The 21,949-nt window shown below is 42.5% G+C and overlaps 1 protein-coding gene across 3 annotated transcripts in view; it reads right to left on the minus strand.

Moving 5' to 3' along the window:
- Positions 1-18,515: 18,515 nt before the first annotated feature.
- The window catches only part of mindy1 (MINDY lysine 48 deubiquitinase 1), a 16,017-nt gene continuing 12,583 nt past the window's right edge, over positions 18,516-21,949 (minus strand). For 2 of the 3 annotated variants that reach the window (XM_037535522.1, XM_037535521.1), the window contains 3 exons: positions 21,002-21,190; positions 18,949-19,101; positions 18,516-18,621 (listed from right to left, as the gene is read on the minus strand). In XM_037535522.1, coding sequence (XP_037391419.1) covers positions 18,538-18,621; positions 18,949-19,101; positions 21,002-21,190 — 426 coding nt within the window. In that variant the 3' untranslated portion in view covers positions 18,516-18,537. The remainder of the gene's footprint in view (positions 18,622-18,948; positions 19,102-21,001; positions 21,191-21,949) is intronic. The other variant, XM_037535523.1, reaches the window with a different exon arrangement.

Here is a 21,949-nt window from a genome sequence, read left to right on the forward strand (position 1 = left end):
ACTGTGCTTGGCTCGAGGGTTTATTTGCATATTACAACCTTTCTTGACACCATTATTGCGAAGGCCAGTATTGATATAAAGACTAACAAACCACTGTTAAGCATCAGGATAAAAAACAAAGGACAAGTCCAGCACTTTTCACTGAATTTTGTTCAAAATGCACTGCCAGAAGCCTTAAATGTACAGCTGACCAGACAGAATCAAACAAAACAAAGTGAAAGCACTGGAGTTTGCACAAGGCTAGTGTTAAAACAACTTCTCTGAACAGGGAGAAGAGTCATTTTAAAGACTCGATTACACTATCAGACGTCTTTTACATGGTAAAAGACTTTGGCACAATACTGGACAGGACCCAAATGAGTATGAAAAGGAGCGAGTACTCAGTACTCTTTAGCACGAAGTAATGCGGTAACCTAAGAATCAGGCAGCGTCCTCACAAATAACGACCCGCCTCGGTCCGGTTCAGCTTTGTACTGTGGTATGAGAAGCGCATGGGGGGAAGAAATGATGATTTAGAGTCGACCCAGACACCAACGCCACGTTTCCCTGTGTTTCCGGGGCCACGGGAGGACACTCGGCCCTGTGTCGCCATAACCGTCTCTGCATGTTTGTCTTTGTGATCTGAAATGATAAATCTGGGGGCTGCTGAGTGTTTTAGATGTTTAGATGACAAAGAGTGGATTTACGGGTTTGTAACTTCAGGGTTTATAGAGTTCCCCCCCCCCCCGCTCCCCCCCTTTCTCCTGCTCTCAGTGGCTAGATTAGGTTCTCCTCTTGTGTTCTAGGATGTTCTTTTGTTGAGCGGCAGTTGCAAAGATTAAAAATGACCCCCAGGTCAGAGGATGATCGCCAAAACAGGCAGACTTCAGAAGTCCCTTTTAAAGGAACTGAACGTGCCAACGTCGCTCACAGTGAAGAGTTGTGAACACCCACGGTTTAACCACGGTTGTGCTAATTGGTGGCTACTGGCTTCCATTCACTGTTAGCCGCGTTAGCATGTTCGGACTGTTCCTTTCGGGGTCGAGGGGTGTGGACAGTCCCTCTGCTTTCACAGTCTAACTGGACGCTTGCACTGTTTGCAAACATGAGCACTTACTATGTAAATAGTTCACCTCTGAAGCTCAACTGAAACGAACATGGAATGAAAACAGTGTGAGATTTTAATAATAATAACAATAATAATAATAATAATAATAATACAGATCTAAATTGCACCGAAGTGCAGGCGAGTGAATTTTCTTTCTTGCAACGTTAAATTTAATTAGACTTTTACATTATATGTTCATATTAGCAACACCTTCGTCATTCAGACAAAGGCTTTTAATTAAATATTTAATTAAGTAGCACATGACATCAGAAAATCAAGTACAAATGTTATTAATGCTGGTAAAATCAAACATCATCTTTGACGACTAGGAATATTTAAGCATGTGAGGTTTCGGTTCTAATATTTTTCCGTTTAAGTTTAATGGGAGAGGCAATTTTTCCAGCAGTGTTTTTTTTTTTTTTTTTTTTTTTTTTTTTTTTTACTATTTTTACTACTTTTAATTTTATTTTTAATAGGTATTCTCTCATGTGGGAACTGAATTCACACAACAAAAGCAACACTATGTTTTAGCCTGAGAAACAAAAGACATAAACGCTGAGTTTGTTTATGGTGCTAACAAATTTCCCCGTCTTTTGCTTTAATCTGGCCTCACTGTCAGACGGCTAGTTTCCGATTCACATGGAAATGCCCTCAACCATCATCTCTTTGCCGCATGCTGAGAAAAAGCACACGTGTGTAATTTGATTTGTGCTAGTTTGAAGTTTGTGTTCCTAATGAGAGGCATAATTTTTCTGAAATTATTCTAATTATTTCCTTCTCTTACAAGCTGTGTTAGCAAGCAAGATGTAGCCGGCACAACCTGTTTGAATGACTGTAGCACTATATTTATTTTTTGATTGGCAAGACGTAAATGATGAACATATGGAAATACATTAATATATACATATAAATAATATATATTTATCTGTATAAAGTTTGGCATATTTTGCCAGTGTGCACGTTTTGTAAAACTTTTTTCTTAAGTGGGCTTGACAGAGTGGATCGTAGACGCTGTACTCGAATAGGTGTTTGTGATTTTTGAACTGATCAGACATACAGACTTCCAATCTTACTGCCACAAGTGATGTCACAGACACGATTTCACTCAAACGTAACATACAGGCACTGGCCTAGCAGTACCTTAGCAACCACCTGGGATGCCATAATGATGGCATAGCGACAGCTTAGGGACACAAAGCCCTTGTACCCACTTAGGATACCATAGCAATGGCCTAGCAACACATTAGCAGCCACCGGGGAGAGCATAGTAACGGCCAAGCAACACCTTCGTAACCAGCAGATACCATAGTAATCACCTAGCAACACTTCAGAAGCCAACTTGGAAATCATAGCAACAGCCTTAGCAACACCTTAGAAACCGCTTGAACAGTGTAGCAACAGCCTAACAACACCTCATTAACCACATGGGATATAGTGGCCTAGCAACAGCTTAGCAACCACCTGGGATACTATAGCAACAGCGTCTCAACATCTTGGAAACCACTTGGGATAGCAGTGGCCTAGCAACACCTTAGAAACCACTTGAACACTGTAGCAACGGCACAACGACACCTCATTAACCACCTGAGATAGCATAGCAATGGCCTAGCAACACCTCAGCAACCACGATGGATACTATATCTGTGGCCAAGCAACACCATAGCAGCCACCTGGGATACTACAGCAATGGCCTAGGAACAGCTTAGCAACCACCTAGGACACTATAGCAATATCCTAGGAACACCGTAGCAACCACCTGGGATTCTATAGCAGTGGCTTAGCAACACCTTAGAAACCACCTAGGACACCATAGCAATGGCCTAACAACACCTTGGCAACCACCTAGGATACAATAGCAACATCCTAGCAACACCTTGCAACCACCTGTGATACTATAGTAGCAACTTAGCAACACCTTAGCAACCACTTGGGATACAATAGCAACATCCTAGCAACACCTTAGCAACCACCTGTGATACTATATCAGTGGCTTAGCAACACCTTAGCAACCATCTGTGATACTAAGGCAGCAGCTTAGCAACACCTTAGCAACCACTTGGGATACTATAGCAACAGCCTAGCAACTCCTTGGCAACCACTTGGGATAGCGGTGGCCTAGCAACACGTTAGAAACTGCCTAGGATAGCGCAGCAACGGCCTAGCAACAACTTGGCGACCACCTAGGATACTATAGCAACAGCCTAGCGACACCTTAGCAACCACTTCAAAACCACAAAGCAATGTCCAACACTATCACTATGCTTTAACTGTCAGGGCGTTATCTGACTCTGTCAAGCCAACTTAAAGTTTCTGAATTTCCCTTTATAGTTTCAAATTCTCTCTTAATTCTCTTTATTTGTGTCCAGTGGAACCAGCAGGCTCGGTCTCCCCGGTCACACAGTGCTACCAAGCTGGGAGGCTTGCCGCTGCAGTTGTGACTAAAGGTATACTGGCCGTCTGAAAGGGAGAGAGGTTTAATGGTCATTTCTGTGTTCGTTGCAGTTGACTCCAGAGGATTCGTCCATTTGAACCAGTGTAAATGGATAAAACGTTTTTATTCAGAGTCGCCACAATGTTAATATATTAAAGAGACTACAAGTTTGTGCAATGTGATCCTGAAACGACGTCCAAATAACGCGTGGAGCCGCAGCAGTGTCCGTAATTCTGAGAGATTGTTTTCCTTTGATGTTGAATACGTTACGTGGGCTGGTTGTTTATACCTTGATGCGCTGATCGTTACCATCGTTGAAATATACAGTAAGAAGACTCTTCCATTCAAACAGACTTGAGGAGAAATGAAAACGACGTAACTGTGTGCCGCACAAGCTCGTCTACTGTGCAGCTACACGGGATCCTACAGAGAACCCAAAAATAGAACCATTGCTTTGTTCAAATGTGTTTCGGAAGAGGTTCGAGTCTGACGTTAAAGAGGAACCGTTCACTTAAAACAATGTATATTAAAACAAAATAGTAATATATTAATATTAAGCACCAAATTACTTGGCAAGGAAGCGTATAGAGAATATGTAGGGGTGCTTTGATGATGCACTTCTGATGGATTGTAAGTTATTCAGTTTCACTGTTGGCTTATGGTGCTTTAAAAAAAAGAGAAGTACAACAGAAAAACGGGTTTAACCATCAAAGAAAACGATTGTAGTGTGCACCGCTCTAACCCGATCAGCTGCGTTCCACCTTCACTCCTTCATGGTGCTAATTCTTTGTAACGTCCTTTGAGTTGTTCTAGATATCTGCAGAGTCGCAGTGAGACGTGAAATGTGAAACGTCATCCCGAAACGTTTATTTTCCCCCATATTTATCGTGCTCGTTAAGTGAAGGTTCATGAAGCTTTGGCAAGTCAAACCTTTCTATTTAGGCTTCACTAGTTTGAAGTGAAAATAATTCATTTTCATTTGTTTTTGGAGGCGAGTGTGTGGAAATTCTAAGAGGTCGGTTCTCAAGTTGAGTGAAAATTCCATATTGTTTTTTTTTTAATTCCCTACATTACTCAGATTCAGAGGGTTTGGTGTGAAACAGTTCAGACGTCTTTACAGTGGTGGTGATGGGAACCAGGCGTCACCATGACTACAACACAGATATAGACACTTTATTTACCATCCAGAACCACCAGAGAACCTACACGAGTCTTCTGAGCTTATATGGAATGTTGATGATGGAAAACAGTGGAAAATCTGGAATAATGAGTTTTCTTTGGGGACTATTTTGCCGCACAGCGCCCTGCATGTCTCCCTCCACCATGAATGGAGTTGAAGTTCTTTAAACTCTCATAAAACAGCGTCTCAGTCATCAGGCAGTGAATTCAGAACCAGTTCATGTAGGAACTTTCTGTGAGGAGCTTTTAGAGGGACGTCTGGTTCCCATCACCACCACTGTGAACAGCTCTGACTCGGTAAGTTTATCTGGGACGGAGCGTTTCGCACCAAACCACTCTGATTACATCTAAATGCATTCAGGTGAGATGAAACGAGAGCAGCTGTAAAAGAGTGACTCGGGTCGGAAACGGCAGGATCAGACTCTAAAACTGATCCTAAGGATGAGCTAATTAGGATACACTGGAAGCTTCACTGCTCTGTCCCAAAATCTACAAGTGGACTGATACGCACGCTGCCACTAAGAAGATTCTTGGTAAAATATAAACCCAGTTTGGCTACAGAACAACGTATGAAATCATTCTAATATGCTCGTCCTGTACAACTTCACACTTTCAACCATAACCATAAAGTTTATTGCTTTTTAGGAATTGCAGGACAGTTGTGAATGTGGTATCTTAAGAACAAGGAAAAAACATATAACCCCCCATCCCAAGCAAAACAAGGCCATCCTCATAAAAAGGAGAGACACAGGAAACCAAATTCCATGTTCTTCACAATTTCCTAAAACAGGGCTTTGCTGATACCATTCAGTGCACTTCACTTCACCAGCGGCCACCTGGTCTAGGAGATGATTTCCATTCTAAAGAGTTCTGACCTAAGATCTAAGATTTCAGGAGGCAGATGTTCCGTAAATGGTCCATGGGTTGTTGCCCCCGAGAACTGCAACTAATCTTTCATGAGGAAGCATCCTAAATATTTCCCTAAACCACTGAGTAACAGAAGGTGGCATCTCACTTAGCCAGTTACTAAGAGCGCATTTCCGGGCTAGGAGTTTATCAAGAAGTTCGTGATGAAGAGGCGATGGTGAAACTGTTCTAGAGGGGAGGCCAGAAACCTTTCCCCAAATCTGGGCTCTAAACTATAGACAGACGGCGTCTCTTCAGTGATCTGCTCTGGAAACATCACTTTTAGAAAATAACACACAGAGCGTCTTTTGTGAGATTTTTGGCTGTCAGCAGTAAATTGTAAGCGTGTAGTGATGTGGAGATCATAAACATCTCTGGGGCTTTTACAAAAAATAAATGAAGAAATAAAAATTTAATGCGGTTATTGAATAATTTGCCTTGTGATTTGGTCACGAAGATTCAGATGGGCAAACCAAAATATACCTTGGTCAACGTAATTAGTAGAAACGTTGATCACAAAAAAAAAACACTGAATAAAACGTTACAGAATGCCTCTAGTGTGTAGTTTATAAAGCTACGTTCACATCACAAGCCTCGTTGCTCAAATCCGATCTCTCTGACTCGATGGTTCACACTTGTTTAGGTCAGTGACTCAAATCCGTCATTAATGTGACGAACCGGCCTGAACTGACCCTCATGAGCTCCTCCTACTCAGTAACGTCGCGTGACTGAATCACTGCATCATCAGCACAAACTAACGAGCAGAACGAGCTTCGCTGAGAAGATCATTAACTCTGATCAGCTCTCAGCTTCATTATTAGAGCCAGACGGAGGAGAAAAAGGTGAGATGAGCTGCTTTTCCACCGTTTACAGGCTTTAACATCTGTTTGCCGCTGTTGCCATGGCAACGCTGAACGAAGGAGAAAAAGCAGATGAATTGTGATCTGAGTGTCACGTTAAGGTCACATGGCCACAAATCGGATACGCATCCGATCTAGGACCACATATGGAAGTGGCTCAGGTCGGAGTTGAAAAGATCAGATTTGTGTCCACACAGCCCTGAAAACACCAGATCTGAGTCACATTAGGGCGAAAGATCAGATCTGAGTCACATTAGGGCAAAAGATCAGATCCGAGTCACATTAGGGCAAAGATCAGATCCGAGTCACATTAGGGCAAAGATCAGATCCGAGTCACATTAGGGCAAAGATCAGATCCGAGTCACATTAGGGCAAATAGTCGGATTCGTGCCACTTCAGCTTAGTAATGTGAACGTAGCCTCAGATGTTTCTAGAGCTGCACACCTAAAAATGATAGCTCTTCGCGTTCTTTAAAAGAAATTAATTCTATGCAGAACCCTGAATGATTGTTGCATGACTGCATGATTAAAGGGTTCTTCGCGTTGTGACAGTGATCTTCAGATTGATGGAGAACATGCCATGTAGTTGAAAAAGGTTCTTCTGCTGTTTCGAAGTCAAGCTTATATCAATAGAAGAACCCGTTTTGGTGCTGTATAGAGCCCCGTCAAAGAACCTTTTAGTCATGCAGAAGGTTCTTTGTGTTCATGGTTTAATATAGAACCACTTTTTTTTACTGAAGAACCTTTGAAGAAACATGTTTTTTTTAAGTGTGTAGATGACCAGCATGTCCATTTTTCCGTCTTGAATGGTCAGTGTGGTGCACCAGACTGTCTGTTTATGAGCTCTGTGTTATTAAATTTCTCCGCTTAGAACCTTTAATATTGTGGAACACAGGGTGTCCCATAAAACTTCACATGATTTGAGATGTGAGTATCTGAGTAACTGCATGTCCGGGCAAACGAAATTAAACACAAGATCCATTTATCAACATTTGAACTTCAGAGGGAAGTAGATTTTAGAACCGATTTCAGTTGTAATAAGTAGTGGTTGGTTAGTGTAGTGGGTAACACCTCTGCCTTCTATGCTGTAGACTGGGGTTCAATCCCCCACCTGGGTAAACACCCTACACTACACCAATAAGAGTCCTTGGGCAAGACTCCTAACACCACCTTGTTACACCTGTGTAACAATAATCAAATTGTAAGTCGCTCTGGATAAGAGCGTCAGCCAAATGCCGTAAATGTAAATATCTTCCGACTCTGGTGGGCGTCAAGATCCCTTTATCCTGCACAGGCGGCCTTCCTCTGAGTTTTTTGTGCCGTGTCCAGATCTGCTGTCCAGTTGGGGCATTTTTATAGAATTTTCTCGTAAATGCGCTGCCCACTCGTTTGACCGTGTTCGAGCGAATTCTAACACACAAAATGCCTTTTCATTTCTAGTGTGCGTCGTTCTTCAACCTGAAGAAAAGATTAAAAAATTACAAACCTAAAAAAAATTTAAAAATTCAACCTGGCTAGTTTTGTTAAAATTGATATCATTTGAGGGAGAATTGGTTATTAGACCTCAAAATGATGTCAGGTTTTTTTTGGGACACGCTGCGTAATTAAAACTGAGAATTGCTCTTTGCAAATGCAGTTTCAGTGTAAAAACAATTAACCGTTCAGACGATTATTCATGATTAATTATTAATAATTATTTAGCGTTCATGGTCCAGGTAGTTACAGCAGTTCTGATTTTTAGCGCTCCTGTCCGATACGTCCGGCAGATGAGCTCATTAACACTGAGAGTGGATTTTGGGACAGGCGGTAAATCTGAGCGAGTTAGAGCAGGTCAGAGGTCAGTCGTGAATGGCATGGGCAGGTAGGTTTTAGCACAGCGGTCAGGCGGTCAGAGGTCTGTTGGGTTTGGTGCAGGGAGAAGCAGATGGGCGCAGCTAGGGCTGAGTTATATGGGGTCTGAAAATTAAATGCCTGGACACTAACGATATGATATACACAAATTAGTATCACTGATATTCATTAAAACGGTCTGTTTAATAACTAATACAGCCGCATGGAAAAGCCCCGGGGCCTCAGACTCCGTGTATGTGTGGATCTTCTGTGTAAATGAGGGAACACGTTTTAATGCGCGGTTACTGTTTATTTACTGAATTTAACGTCAGGGAAAGTGGTGCGAAAGTTACGGCACATTTATATTTGGCTTTTTCCAGATGTTTAATTATTTGTATTTCTGATTTGAAAAAAAAAAACTGATTTTCATTTAGAAAATCAACAAAACATGATTTGTTCAGGGGTACCCAAACTTTTGCATATGAGCGTTTAGAAAAGCTTTCTGTCCTTCTGTAGGCCAAGGTTCCCTGAGCTACCAGCTTGTTGATATTCCTGGACATGCAGGTCTTTCAGCCATACAGTGACCACTGTGTGCCACAATCGGAATCATAGAAGTGGTCTTCACTCCTAGACCAGTGCCCTTCCCACCCCCAGACTGAGGAAAGCCACATTCTGTCTGCAGATCTCAGGGCAGACGCTCTATAGGTAGACAGCACGTGCGTTAGGAGGTTCTAGAGCAGTGTAGTCCTTCATCATCACAGCCTGTATGAAGGAAGCAGTGAAAATACTCAAATACCTATAAAAAGTCTGAAAGTTGATTGGCCAAGACATGTTTCGGTGTCTGATGTTACTAATGAGTAATATAATATATAACAATACTAAGTCACTAGAACTGTTGGGACAGGATTAGTTTTACATGGAAAGGTGGGGGAATGTAATTATTTTCAGTGTTTCTCAGATTACAAATAATCCCAGGTTATATTACTTTCATGCTATAAAACAAACTGTAGAAATAATCCCAGGTTATATTACTTTCATGCTATGAAACAAACCGTACAAATAATCCCAGGTTATATTACTTTCATGCTATGAAACAAACCGTAAAAATAATCCCAGGTTATATTACTTTCATGCTATGAAACAAACCGTAAAAATAATCCCAGGTTATATTACTTTCATGCTATAAAACAAACCGTACAAATAATCCCAGGTTATATTACTTTCATGCTATAAAACAAACCGTAAAAATAATCCCAGGTTATTTTACTTTCATGCTATAAAACAAACTGTACAAATAATCCCAGGTTATATTAGTCCCCATAGTAACCATCTCCATGTCCACCTTCACTACATCCATAAACCTTCTCTGCTCCACCTTCACTGTCCCTCTGATCTGCTCATTTCTAATTTTGTCCAGCCTTGTCACTCCCAACGAAAATCTCAGCTCTTTAGACAGAGCCACAGTCTCCAAACCAAACATCATAGCAGGACGCACTGCTGTCTTGTAGACCTGCCCTTTCACTCTTGCTGCTATCCTTCTGTCACACATCAGCCCTGACATCCGTCTCCACCCACTCCATCCTGCCTGCACCCTCTTCCTCACCTCTTTTCTAGCACTGTCAATATTGCAAAACTGTTGCGATATTAATGCTTTGCTAAAAATCTAAATTCCATTGTATTCTGTGGAAACGTTTGGACGTTTTCTACTTGTACGCAGTGGAATGAAAGTGTTTTGGAGTGAAAGCCGTGTGTAAATTTAGTAGCCACTTCATTCCAAATGTAGTAAAATTACATTTCCACACTTCTCCATTGAAACAAATCCTGTCCTAACTATTACCATTTAGTGCCGTCAGGTTGTTTCCGACTCCTGGTGACAGCGTTTCTCCAAAATGTCCCGTCTTCCGTTTACAGTCTTTAAAATATTAGAGCGACATTGACTTTCATTACTTGTTAGCCTCATAACCGAAGAGCTTCTACGTTCAGGCACGTGTCTCGGCTAATCGACTGCATTTGGGGTGCAGGGCGGGTTTTTTCCCCTAATTGTTCCTTTAAAGGTGCAGTGTGTGAGATTTTGGGGGCTCTTAGCAGAAATAGGAATATAATAAACAAGCCCATGTTTTATTAGTGTATAATTAATTAGCTGTAATCTGTGAATCGCTGTGTTCTCGTTATCTTAGAATGAGCCTTCATATCTACATCGGGAACGGCAACTCTACCAACAGAGGCCGCCACCACTATGTTTCTACTGGAGCCCAGAGCAAACAAACCAAACGCTGCCTCTAGAGGGCGCCTTTCACGCTTTTACCCTGCGACAGCTTGAATTAGGTGGTGCTGTAGCTCCGGCTGAAAGACGTAGAAACAAGAAGAATCAGTGGATGCTGTCGGTGCTGCTGACCATTCTGTGCTGTGAGAAGTTTGAGAACCCAAATTCTGACAAATGGAGGATCAGATTTATTATTTAGTGCAAGATAAAAGCGAGAGAGGGTGACTCCTCACCATCAAAGAAGAGAAAACATGCAGGAGAGAAACAAAACCAGGACGGACGACGGCAGAAAACCTGGCGGCCGCCGTAGGTTCTACTACACGCTTGGAAATGGTGGGGTGAGGGAGGGGGATTCAGCTGGGTGCAATCTGCAACCTCACCACTAGATGCCACCAAATCTCTCACACTGCACCTTTAAGATCTGGCACTAAAGTCACAATCAATTAAGGCGTTAAACTTGATATACGCCACTGCAGTGTTGATGCTGTTTTAGATACAGACTGAAAGCAGACTTCTTAATAGTGGATCTTATTAGAGATATGATTTCATAACTGACCTTGTTTATTAATGTGAAGTGTTCAGTTCAGTATCGTGCCTCATATCAGCCGACATGCTCTGAAAACATCTCTTACAGGATGACGATTAAGACCTCAGCCTTTTTACTAGAGTCCAGGGCTCTAAACTGTGGCCCCTGACAACAGACCAGCACAGCTCTCCACACTGTTTGGTAAATACACCGGTCAGGCGTAACGTTCTGACCACCTCCTTGTTTCTAAGCTCACTGTCCACTTTATCAGCTCCACTTACTGTATAGCTGCACTCTGTAGTTCTACAGTTACAGACTGTAGTCCATCTGTTTCTCTGATACTCTGTTACCATGTTCTTCAGTGGTCAGGACCCCCATGGACCCTCACAGAGCAGGTACTATTTGTGTGGTGGGTCATTCTCAGCACTGCAGTGACACTGACGTGGTGGTGGTGTGTTAGTGTGTGTTGCGCTGGTCTGAGTGGATCAGACACAGCAGCGCTGCTGGAGTTTTTAAACACCTCAGTGTCGCTGCTGGACTGAGAATCGTCCACCAATCAAAAATATCCAGCCAGTATCAGAGAAACAGATGGACTACAGTCTGTAACTAGAACTACAGAGTGCAGCTATACAGTAAGTGGAGCTGATAAAGTGGACAGTGAGCGTAGAAACGAGGAGGTGGTCAGAACGTTACGCCTGACCGGTTCTAAAGTTTCTGACTTGGTTCATTGCCAGAGTTTCATGATCTTGATTGAAGTCCTCTATATTCTCCTGCTGTGATCCTGTCGTGCTCCGGCCGGCTCTGGGAGACGCTTCTCGTCCGCGCTGACGAAGCCCTCGTTTTGAAGTGTTCATTTGTGGTGAGCGTCCCGTTTGGTGCAGCATCCTGAAGCTGGTTCCTCCCTCGTGCATGTTCCGTGTAACAGACGAGCTTTAAACATTAGGCTTCGATCCAGTGTTTATTTATCCGTGGGTTTACAGTCTTTCTCCCATCTCTCTCCATCCTCTGTTTGAGTCTTGCACTTTAATTTTCTGAAAGGTGTGGACTGGAAGTCTCATTGAAAACCATAATTCGATTAATTATAGCACCTTATGTTTTGTACTTTTCCAGCGATTACGCCTGAGGTTTTTATAAATCATAGAGCTCTGCAGATTTTAACACTTCCATATGAAACGACATCTCTGACTAACGTGAGAACTATTTTCATAAACTGTCACTAATAAATGTTCATTTCCTCACAAACAGATGGTGTCAGAACCTGCTGTCTCTCTCTTTTGCCTCGTGTGTTTATCATTAATCAGCGACTTTTAGATGAAGACTTTCTGACTCGCCGCTCATTAAAACAAAGTGGAGAAACTGGATTCACAACTTCTAAACCATCCAACGTCTGTATCTGTAAGAAGAAGAGGAGCCGTTTCATTATTGTTTGAAGTGGTAATAAGTACCACTTTGAAAAAGATGTTCCTTTAAGGGTTCTTTGGTAAAGATGAACCATATATAGATCACTAGATAGACAGATAGATAAATAGATAGATGGATAGACAGACAGACAGATCTATCTGTCTATAGATAAAATACTTTATCTATCGATCTATCTAGTGATCTATATATGGTTCATCTTTACTGAAGAACCCTTAAAGGAACATCTTTTTCAAAGTGTACTTATACGTATATAGAACCATAAAGACTCAGAACCTTTTGTATACGTAAAGCAATCCTTTCATGGTGAAGGGCTTCTTCACATTGATGGAGAACGTGCTGTATATGGTTTTATATACACACATGGAACCGTTTCACCAGGCAAAGAACCCTTTGATCATTGAGTGTTCGTGGTTCTATGAAGAACCACTATTCACCAGCCTTCGTAAGAAGAAAACTTGCGTAGTTTTGATGAAGATTTTGAGGCACCGGTGTTCTCGTATGTGGGGTTTGTTCTCAAATAAGACCAGGATCTCCACACACTCAGGAGCGCAGAGGTGAGAACGGTTCTGCGCCTTAAGAACATGACATGAATCTGACGTAACCTTCTAAGGGTTTGTAGAAAATCTTGCCGGTGAAGAGGTTCAGGAGAGCTGGGTTTGGAGAAATAATGTTGGTTCTATTACGAAGAGAGTGGTCGGTTTACCTGTTTACCAGTTTACCTTAGTCTCACTACCAGCTCAGACACAGCTTTCACGCTATGCCGCTGACCCCCCATCCCCAAGAGAGCCACACAGAACAAAGTGGGACGCCTGAATACCGTCGTCAGTACCTCACTGTGTTCTGCCCCAGGACCTCCGCCTTGGGGCTGTTGTAATTTCGTTTTATGAGAGTTTAGAGAACTTCAACTCCATTCATGGTGGAGGGAGACATGCAGGGCGCTGTGCGGCAAAATAGTCCCCAAAGAAAAATGATTATTCCAGATTTTCCACTGTTTTCCATCATCAACATTCCATAGAAGCTCAGAAGACTCGTGTAGGTTCTCTGGTGGTTCTGGATGGTAAATAAATGTCTACATTGTTGTAGTCATGGCGATGTCTGGTTCCCATCACCACCACTGTAAAGTTCAACCAATAAACCAATATATGGATGTGTGTGTGTGTGTGTTTATGTGTATATAATATATATATATATATATATATATATATATATATATAAACACACACACAGGCCACTTTATTAGGTACCTGTTCAGTTGCTTGTTAACACAAATAGCTGATCAGCCAATCACACGGCCGCAGCTCACTGCATTTAGGCGTGTAGAGGTGGTCAAGACAACCTGCTGAAGTGCAGGCCGAGCATCAGAACGGGGAAGAAAGGGGATTTAAGGGGCTTTGAACGTGGCGTGGTTGTTGGTGCCAGACGGGCTGGTCTGAGTATTTCAGAAACTGCTGATCTGCTGGGATTTTCATGCACAACCATCTCTAGGGTTTACAGAGAACGGTCCGGAAAAGAGGAAATATCCAGTGAGCGGTCAGTTGTGTGGACGAAAATGCCTTGTTGAGAGGTCAGAGGAGAATGGGCAGACTGGCTCCAGATGATAGAAAGACAACTGGACTCTAGAGCAGTGGAGACGTGTTCTCTGGAGTGACCAATCACACCTCTCCATCTGGAAATCCGGTGGACGAGTCTGGGTTTGGTGGTTGCCAGGAGATGGTACTTGTCTGACTGCATTGTGCCGAGTGTAAAGTTCCTGCTAGTGCACAAAGCAGGTCCATAAAGACGTGGATGAGCCAGTTTTGTGTGGAAGACCTTGACTGGCCTGCACAGAGTTCTGACCTCAACCCAATAGAACACCTTTGGGATGAATTAGAGCGGAGACTGTGAGTCAGACCTTCTCGTCCAACATCAGTGACTTCACAAATGCTCTTCTGGAAACACGGTCAAAAATTCCCATAAACACACTCCTAACCCTTGTGGAAAGCCTTCCCAGAAGAGTTGAAGCTGTTATAGCTGCAAAGGGTGGGCCGACATCACATTAAACCCTATGGATTAAGAATGGGATGTCGCTCAAGTTCATATGTGTGTGAAGCCAGACGAGCGATGACTTTTGGCAATACAGTCTAGTCAGGACTGCATGTGCAGTCTTCATATGATCTGTTGTAGCAGCCAAATAAAGACACGTTACATTCATCAGTATTTCAGTATGATTTACTGAGAAGTTTGAGATTAAATACAAAGCAAAAAGTGATTAAGACGTGGAATCAAGTGACAGAATGCCCTTCACTAGACCCGACGAGTCATCAGCGCCGAGCATACGAGTTATACTGCGGGAGATTCGACGCACTCGAGAGAATCCGCCTCTTCAACACCTTCACCTTCTAACGTAGGGTGTTCATCACCGTTTGGTACGTTTAATACGCGACTGTCACACATTTGGTCACATTCAGGCCCGGAACGTCGCTCCCTAAAGGAAAGAAAAGCTTCCTAAGATTCAGTGCTTGAATTAGAGCAAAAGCAAATCACTGGATGTTCAACCAGAGTAAAACCCAATCACTGGCTCACTCTAATAACGATCCAAATCATTTTACTCCAGAACGCGAGTCATTTTGGCCAGATTTTGTCTGCTTTAACCGCCTGGCTGGCACTACACATCACTTCTGAACGGAGAGCAGAAGGTCAGGCTACTTTCAGTGGATCGGGTTTGTTTATATAAAACATTGGCAACACAGCCGGTTCCACAGATTAAGAACGACAGACATTTTGGCAAAGAATGTCAGGTTAGTCGTTTGGCCTGCTGTGTATTTGTGCGGATATGTTTAAGGAGAACTGGGCTTTGCTGGCAGCTGGTTTATAACAGTGGTCAACGAACCTGGTTATAAAACTGTTAGAAAAAAAAAAACATTGGTACTTTTTTTTTTTTTTGATAGAAAACTCCTGCCTTCAGAACTGATACACACTTCAGAGTTTGGGTGCATTTTGGTGTCGTTGGTATAAAACTAAATAAAAGCAGCCTCACTGCAAAAGCCAAATTCACCTACACATCTCTGCAAACCTCGTATGTCCATTTATGTCGTTTTTCAGTTTTTACCATAATCTGAAAACGCCTGTTGCTCTTTACATTGTATGTAAATTTCATAATGAATGGACCAAAAGAAACGGCCCAAAATGCCTTGGAAAGACGTCTGGTTCCATTGACTTACATTAAAAGTACAGTATCCTTTTCCTTCTCCTGTAAAGTGACCGTTTTGGAGATACGAGCTTTTCTTCCGAAAACAGCGATATGATAGTTTTCAGCCTCTCTGTATAACTTGGACTTCAACAGGCTGCACCTTTAAGACTGATATATGTAAATGAGCTCTGTTCTGATTGGCTATGCCTGGGGCCAGATTCACAAAAACTTTAAGAAAAACTTGTGAAGGTTCTTAAGACGAATACTAAGAAGCTCATAAAGTTCTTAAGTGCAGCTCATGGAAAGTTTTCAATGATTTTTCTTAAGATTTTCTTCAGAAAATCATTGTTTTTCTTACGTAGACTGTGTCGTATTTTACGCCGTACCATAAACGACACCAATACTGGTACATTCTCCTAGAAAGCTCACGCCTTCAGTGCTGATCTACGCTTATGTTCGGGGCTTGGGTGCATTTTGGTCTCATTAATATGACACTAAATAAAAGCAGCCTCGCTGTAAACGGCAGATTCGTCTGTACACGATCATTTCCAGCCTCTCTTTGGGTCGGACGGTTATCGAAAAAACGTAAAAGTTCTCAAATATTCTCGTAAAATAATCTTAATTGCTTTCTGATTTATTTTTTAAGAAAAGCTTCATTGCTCTCATGTTGGCTACGTTGCATTTTACCCCGTATGTTAAATGACGCAAGATATTTAGAATCTGCAGTAACTGTGACTTCCGTTATTTAAGTGATATTTTTTAATCCCCCAAACGGGGAAATTCCACCTCCGCATTCAACCCATCCGTGAAGTGAAACACCACATACACACTAGTGAACACACACACTAGGGGGCAGTGAGCACACTTGCCCGGAGCGGTGGGCAGCCCTATCCACGGCGCCCAGGGAGTAATTGGGAGTTAGGTGTCTTGCTCAAGGACACCTCAGTCATGGACTGTCGGTGCTGGGAATCGAACCGGCACGAATCCGGTCACAGGGCCAGCTCCCTAACCTCCAGCCAACGACCTGCCATTTAGTTTAATCCACTCAAAGGAGCAAAAACACCAAATCAACGTTTTTAAAAAAACGAGCAAACGCCATCTAGAGGTGGTGGAGGACAAAACAGCCAGCGTGAAAAATCCTCCTTGGTATATATGATAACTGTGGGGTGACGGCGGAAAGCAGGACGAGGATGGACAGAGTAGATAAAGTGATAAATTCAGATTCTCACCCGGTCACTCGCGGCCTGAGACGGTGAGTCTGACGTAAGGTTAGGAAAACAATTAGGAACATGTTTTCAAGAATAACACATATAATCTCTAATAATAATAATAACAATAATCTCTGAATCATTCTTAAGAAAATGAGACGTTATTTGAAGAATAAAATATTTTTGTAACTTTTTTGTGAATCTGGTCCTTCAGAAGTAAAGAGGCTGCTTTTGTTACTGCACCTTTAAGACTGATACATGTAAATAAGCTCTGTTCTGACTGGCTGTCCTGTTTTGTCTCATTCAAACACCCCTTATAACATCAGTGTGAGTGGGCGGGGCTAAACTGCTGTAGCCCATCTCTGGGGCTTATTTTGCATATGTGGGGGTGACTTCTAAGCTTTGGAACAACGTTTAATCATAAAACCCAAAGAAGAAGAGCTAAAAGTTATGATATGGGCCCTTTAAGTAGCATATGTTTAAAGTGTTCTGTGCGTTCAGTTCCTTTGACTTACATTATAAATGGCTGGAGGAAAATTTTGCTACATTTTGTTTTTTAACAACCCACTTCACTCAGAAGCTGTCGTAATATATCCGTTGCATATCTGTATAACATTATAGCCCCTGTTTAACTGGCCATTATAAAATAATTACATTCGGTCATTCTAATGTATTTCTAATGCAGCATGAACTAGCACCATTCATAGCATATAGAGCTGAACTATCATGCCACTGTGTGCACGAGTGTACATTACTGTCCAGTTGCTCTGAGTAATGCCAGCAAACTGAAACACTAAATATATGTTTGTGTTAAAGGGAAAGTCCACAGATTTTTAAAAATATCTCCATAATTAACTGGTTAAGATGTAAACAGAGTCGTTGAAAGCGGTTTGGTGTGAAACGCTCTGTTCTAGATAAACTGACCGAGTCAGAGCTGTTCACAGTGGTGGTGATGGGAACCAGACGTCCCCCTCTAAAAGCTCCTCACAGAAAGTTCCTACATGAACTGGTTCTGAATTCACTGCCTGATGACTGAGACGCTGTTTTATGAGAGTTTAGAGAACTTCAACTCCATTCATGGTGGAGGGAGACATGCAGGGTGCTGTGCGGCAAAATAGTCCCCAAAGAAAACTCATTATTCCAGATTTTCCACTGTTTTCCATCATCAGCATTCCGTATAAACTCAGAAGACTCGTGTAGGTTCTCTGGAGGTTCTGGATGGTAAATAAGGTGTCTATATTTGTGTTGTAGTCATGGCGACACCTGGGTCCCATCACCACCACTGTAAAGACACCTGAACCATTTCACACCAAACCATCTAAATCCCTCTGTTTACACCTCACACACTGAGTTATGGAGATATTTGTAGAAAAACGAGCCGAGTTCCCCTTTAAACCTCTGTTTTGGCTACAGGACAAAGCCTCTCGATATGTGGGCTGACAGTGGGGTATCAGACAAAGAGGACCAGTGTGTTCATTTGAAGGAAAAGGCAGAACCAAAGAGGATGCGCTGTGGGTAAAGGCGGGCTTGCTCTGGCGTGACGGGCCGGGCTAGGTCAGTGTGAATGGGGTCTTCTGTTGCAGGGGAAGTTGTACATGACTGTTAGCTCAGTCCGACAGAGCGAGACTAACTGGGTTTGGTGTTTGAAGGCCCTGATTTATAAAATGGAACAATCAGTGTCATCCTTCTTCTCTCGCCTCCGCCCTCCGTGGTGAGACACTGTCGTCTGACCGCGCATCTGCTAGAAAAAGCATTATAAAATCACAATCAATATACATGCATATAATATACGTCATATATTCATATCAGCGCACACACTGTTCAAAGCTTAGATCAGAAGAATGGACACAACTGCACAGTCAATGCCGCACTGTTATCTGTAATAATGGACAAAACAGACAAAATTCAGGCTTCAGTCGGGCTACTGCTGTTTTTATCTTGGCCAACCTACTTTAGGTCAAGTGTTAGAGTCAGAGACCACAGAATCAAGACTATCAGACACACTGAACACGGTCTGAGACTGTGTGGAGTTGTGTGTGTGTTGGATGTTTGTAGCCGGTCCCATTACCTGTTCGGAGACCTGCTGCTGCTGCTGCTGCTGCTGCTGCTGCTGAGGCTGCTGGTACTCCTCCTGCTGAAGCTGTCTGGCCAGCTCCAGGTCACTCAAAGGTCCAGGAGCTTCACCCTGATCCCTCTGCAGAGACATGGCCACCAGGTAGTCCTAAAGCAGCACAAACACACAAAGCCACCCCAGCGATTGAGCGAACGGTCGATCAGCCAAGACGAGTCTGGTGTCTGAAATTTGCTTCTTTAGTTTTACATGAGAGGCTAAGGTAGCTTATAAGCAGTTACCATGGCAACAGCGCCCGGCGATGATAAAAAAACATCCTTAATTTATTATCTATTTCATGCAAGGCCCTGGCTGTGTTTAAATGCAAAGATCTGCTTCAATCCACTTATGGATGAAGACTGAGGTGTTTATTCTCACTCTACTCAACGATCTGGTGAAAACCTCGGTTTACATTCACACTACAGGCATTCTGGGCCCAGATTCATGAAAGTGTCTTAAGAAAGAAAAACTTATTAAAAGGTGTATTTTTTTTTCTTAACCTCATTCTCCAGGGGGAAAAAGCTACAAAAAAAAAAAGTGTTATTCTTCCAGCAACTTCTCAGGAAAGAGCTTTTCCTAAGTATTTTCTGGAGAATAATTCTCAGAACGAGTGTTATTCTTCGTCACGCAGGCTGCCAAGATCTAAAGTGATTGAACTCGGTGCTGCCTCCGCTGCTCCTCATCCTCAGTTCTCCCGATTTCCTCCATCACCTCTGGATCTTGTTTGCAAAATTTTTTCAACTCTTGATGTTTTTCCTCCGTTTTGCTTCTCGGAGTGGATTAAATGACATAACGGCAATAACAGTTTGCACGTTTTTGAATTAATGCGATTATGGTGAGCTGTAAAACGCAACACTGCACACGTAAGAAAACAGTTCCGATTATTTCAGGAGGGCATTTGAAAACGTACTTCTTTTTTTGAGAACTGTGTTGAAGAACATTCTTATGAACTTCTTAGTGTCTGTCTAAAGAACCTTCACTAGTTTTTTCTTAAAGATTTCAGCCCCAGGTCCAAAATTACATGCACATGTAGAGAACCACTTAGAGTAAACGCTACTATGACATCATCATAAACCTCCGTTATAAGGAAAATGCACATGTGCAGAACGGACAAACTTTCCGATAGGGAATGTAATCAGATACAGGCGTTTACATGGATATTATTCTTCTATTTAACGGATTATTTACAGGATTACCCACCTCGATCAATCGGACAGAAACTGTATTCGGAATGGCGTTAAACGGACTAGACTATTCCGACTGAAGTGTTTACATATTATGCATGTATTTTATTCTGATTGAGCCGGGCGGACTCGGAGGAAACCGCGTTGATCTAGAATAAAGAGCCGGACAGACTCGGAGGAAACCGCGTTGATCTAGAATAAAGAGCCAGACGGACTCCGAGGAAAGCGCGTTTATCTAGAATAAAGAGCCGGACGGACTCGGAGGAAAGCGCGTTTATCTAGAATAAAGAGCCGGACGGACTCGGAGGAAAGCGCGTTTATCTAGAATAAAGAGCCGGACGGACTCGGAGGAAAGCGCGTTTATCTAGAATAAAGAGCCGGACGGACTTGGAGGAAACCATCTGTGTTGTTGAAGGAGAACCTCATGCAGGGTCGTCTGCACGGCTATCGGGGGCTTTGTCTCCCCCCATTGAAAGAGGGCATGAACTTTCCCAGACAGTGAGAATTGATGATCAAAATGATCGATCAGCTACTTTAACACGGACTACAGAACGGAAACAACTCCGGCTTCACGGCGGAGCTCCTGTTTCTACTCACTGACACTCGTGTTTCTCCATGTTTACGGATAAGTCGCAGCGTCAGCGTCACAGCTGATCGACATCATCAGGATCAAAGGGAAATTTTATGTCAATCTTATTTACTCAACAAATCATTGAACCTAAATGTTTTCAGTCATTACTCAAAATGCCCTTTTGGATGTATTTTGAAATGTATTTTAAAAAATTAAACAAACAAGGAGGAACCACGGAGGTGGGCAGGTGGGTGACCTGGTCGATCTGCATCTGCTGCTGCTGTGGCGTGGTCTGGCCAGTCGTGGTGGTCTTCTGTGATGGGTGGCACAGTCTGAAGTCCGAGTCGCAGAAGTTGCAGTCTCCCTCCACGTTGTGTAAACTCTCCCACACAACGCCGTCCTCATGCAGGAAGCCCTGGTCTGTCACCAGCAGGTACAGGTGACCCTGCAGTTCAGGCACAGCTTTAGATTCCTTTGCAGTTTTAACAAATGAATAAAAGTACAGATCTAAATCTGTTCTGCGTTCCTTTATCACAAGATCACAGGCCTACAAATGAAAAAGAACCCTAAAAACGTTCTTCATTGCTTCTGCATTACTTCCTTTCTATTTATTAAACATAACATACTGGGGGGAAAAAACATGGAATGTTTTTGGATGTGCCACATTGTTTTATTGTTTTCCAACAGCAAATAAACAGAAATTCTGCACTAAAAGTTGCAGGAAGTTTGATATTTATGTTTGCTCCTTGTATAGAACGTGTTGCCTTAAGCCCGATTTGCTCAGGTTCAGCTTTTACCACACTAATACGATTTTCTAAGGAATTCCCTGGGACAAAGTATTTGTGTAGTCAGAGTACAGGTGCGTGATACGGCAAACAATTCATATTGCCATATTTCAAAGAACTTTCCATCATTTTTCAGGCAAGTTCACAGACCCCAGAGGGATAAAACCACAGATCTCACTGTTAATTTTAATTACAAATTACACCTTTTAAGGCATCAGTAAAACTACTCCAACTCTTATTTGCAATTAGAAAATCAACAAAGCGTGTACTCTGACTGGGGTACCCTAGAGCTGGGCGATTTGGCCAAAATTGTTATCACGATAAACAAAAATTCATATCGATGCATATCGCGATAAATGTCAAATCATTATTTCTCTAAAGTTTGAAGGCTGTTTTTTGCTCCTGGGTGATTAATTGCT

Source organism: Pygocentrus nattereri, chromosome 27 (assembly GCF_015220715.1).
Source record: "Pygocentrus nattereri isolate fPygNat1 chromosome 27, fPygNat1.pri, whole genome shotgun sequence".
Taxonomy (NCBI): Eukaryota; Metazoa; Chordata; class Actinopteri; order Characiformes; family Serrasalmidae; genus Pygocentrus; species Pygocentrus nattereri.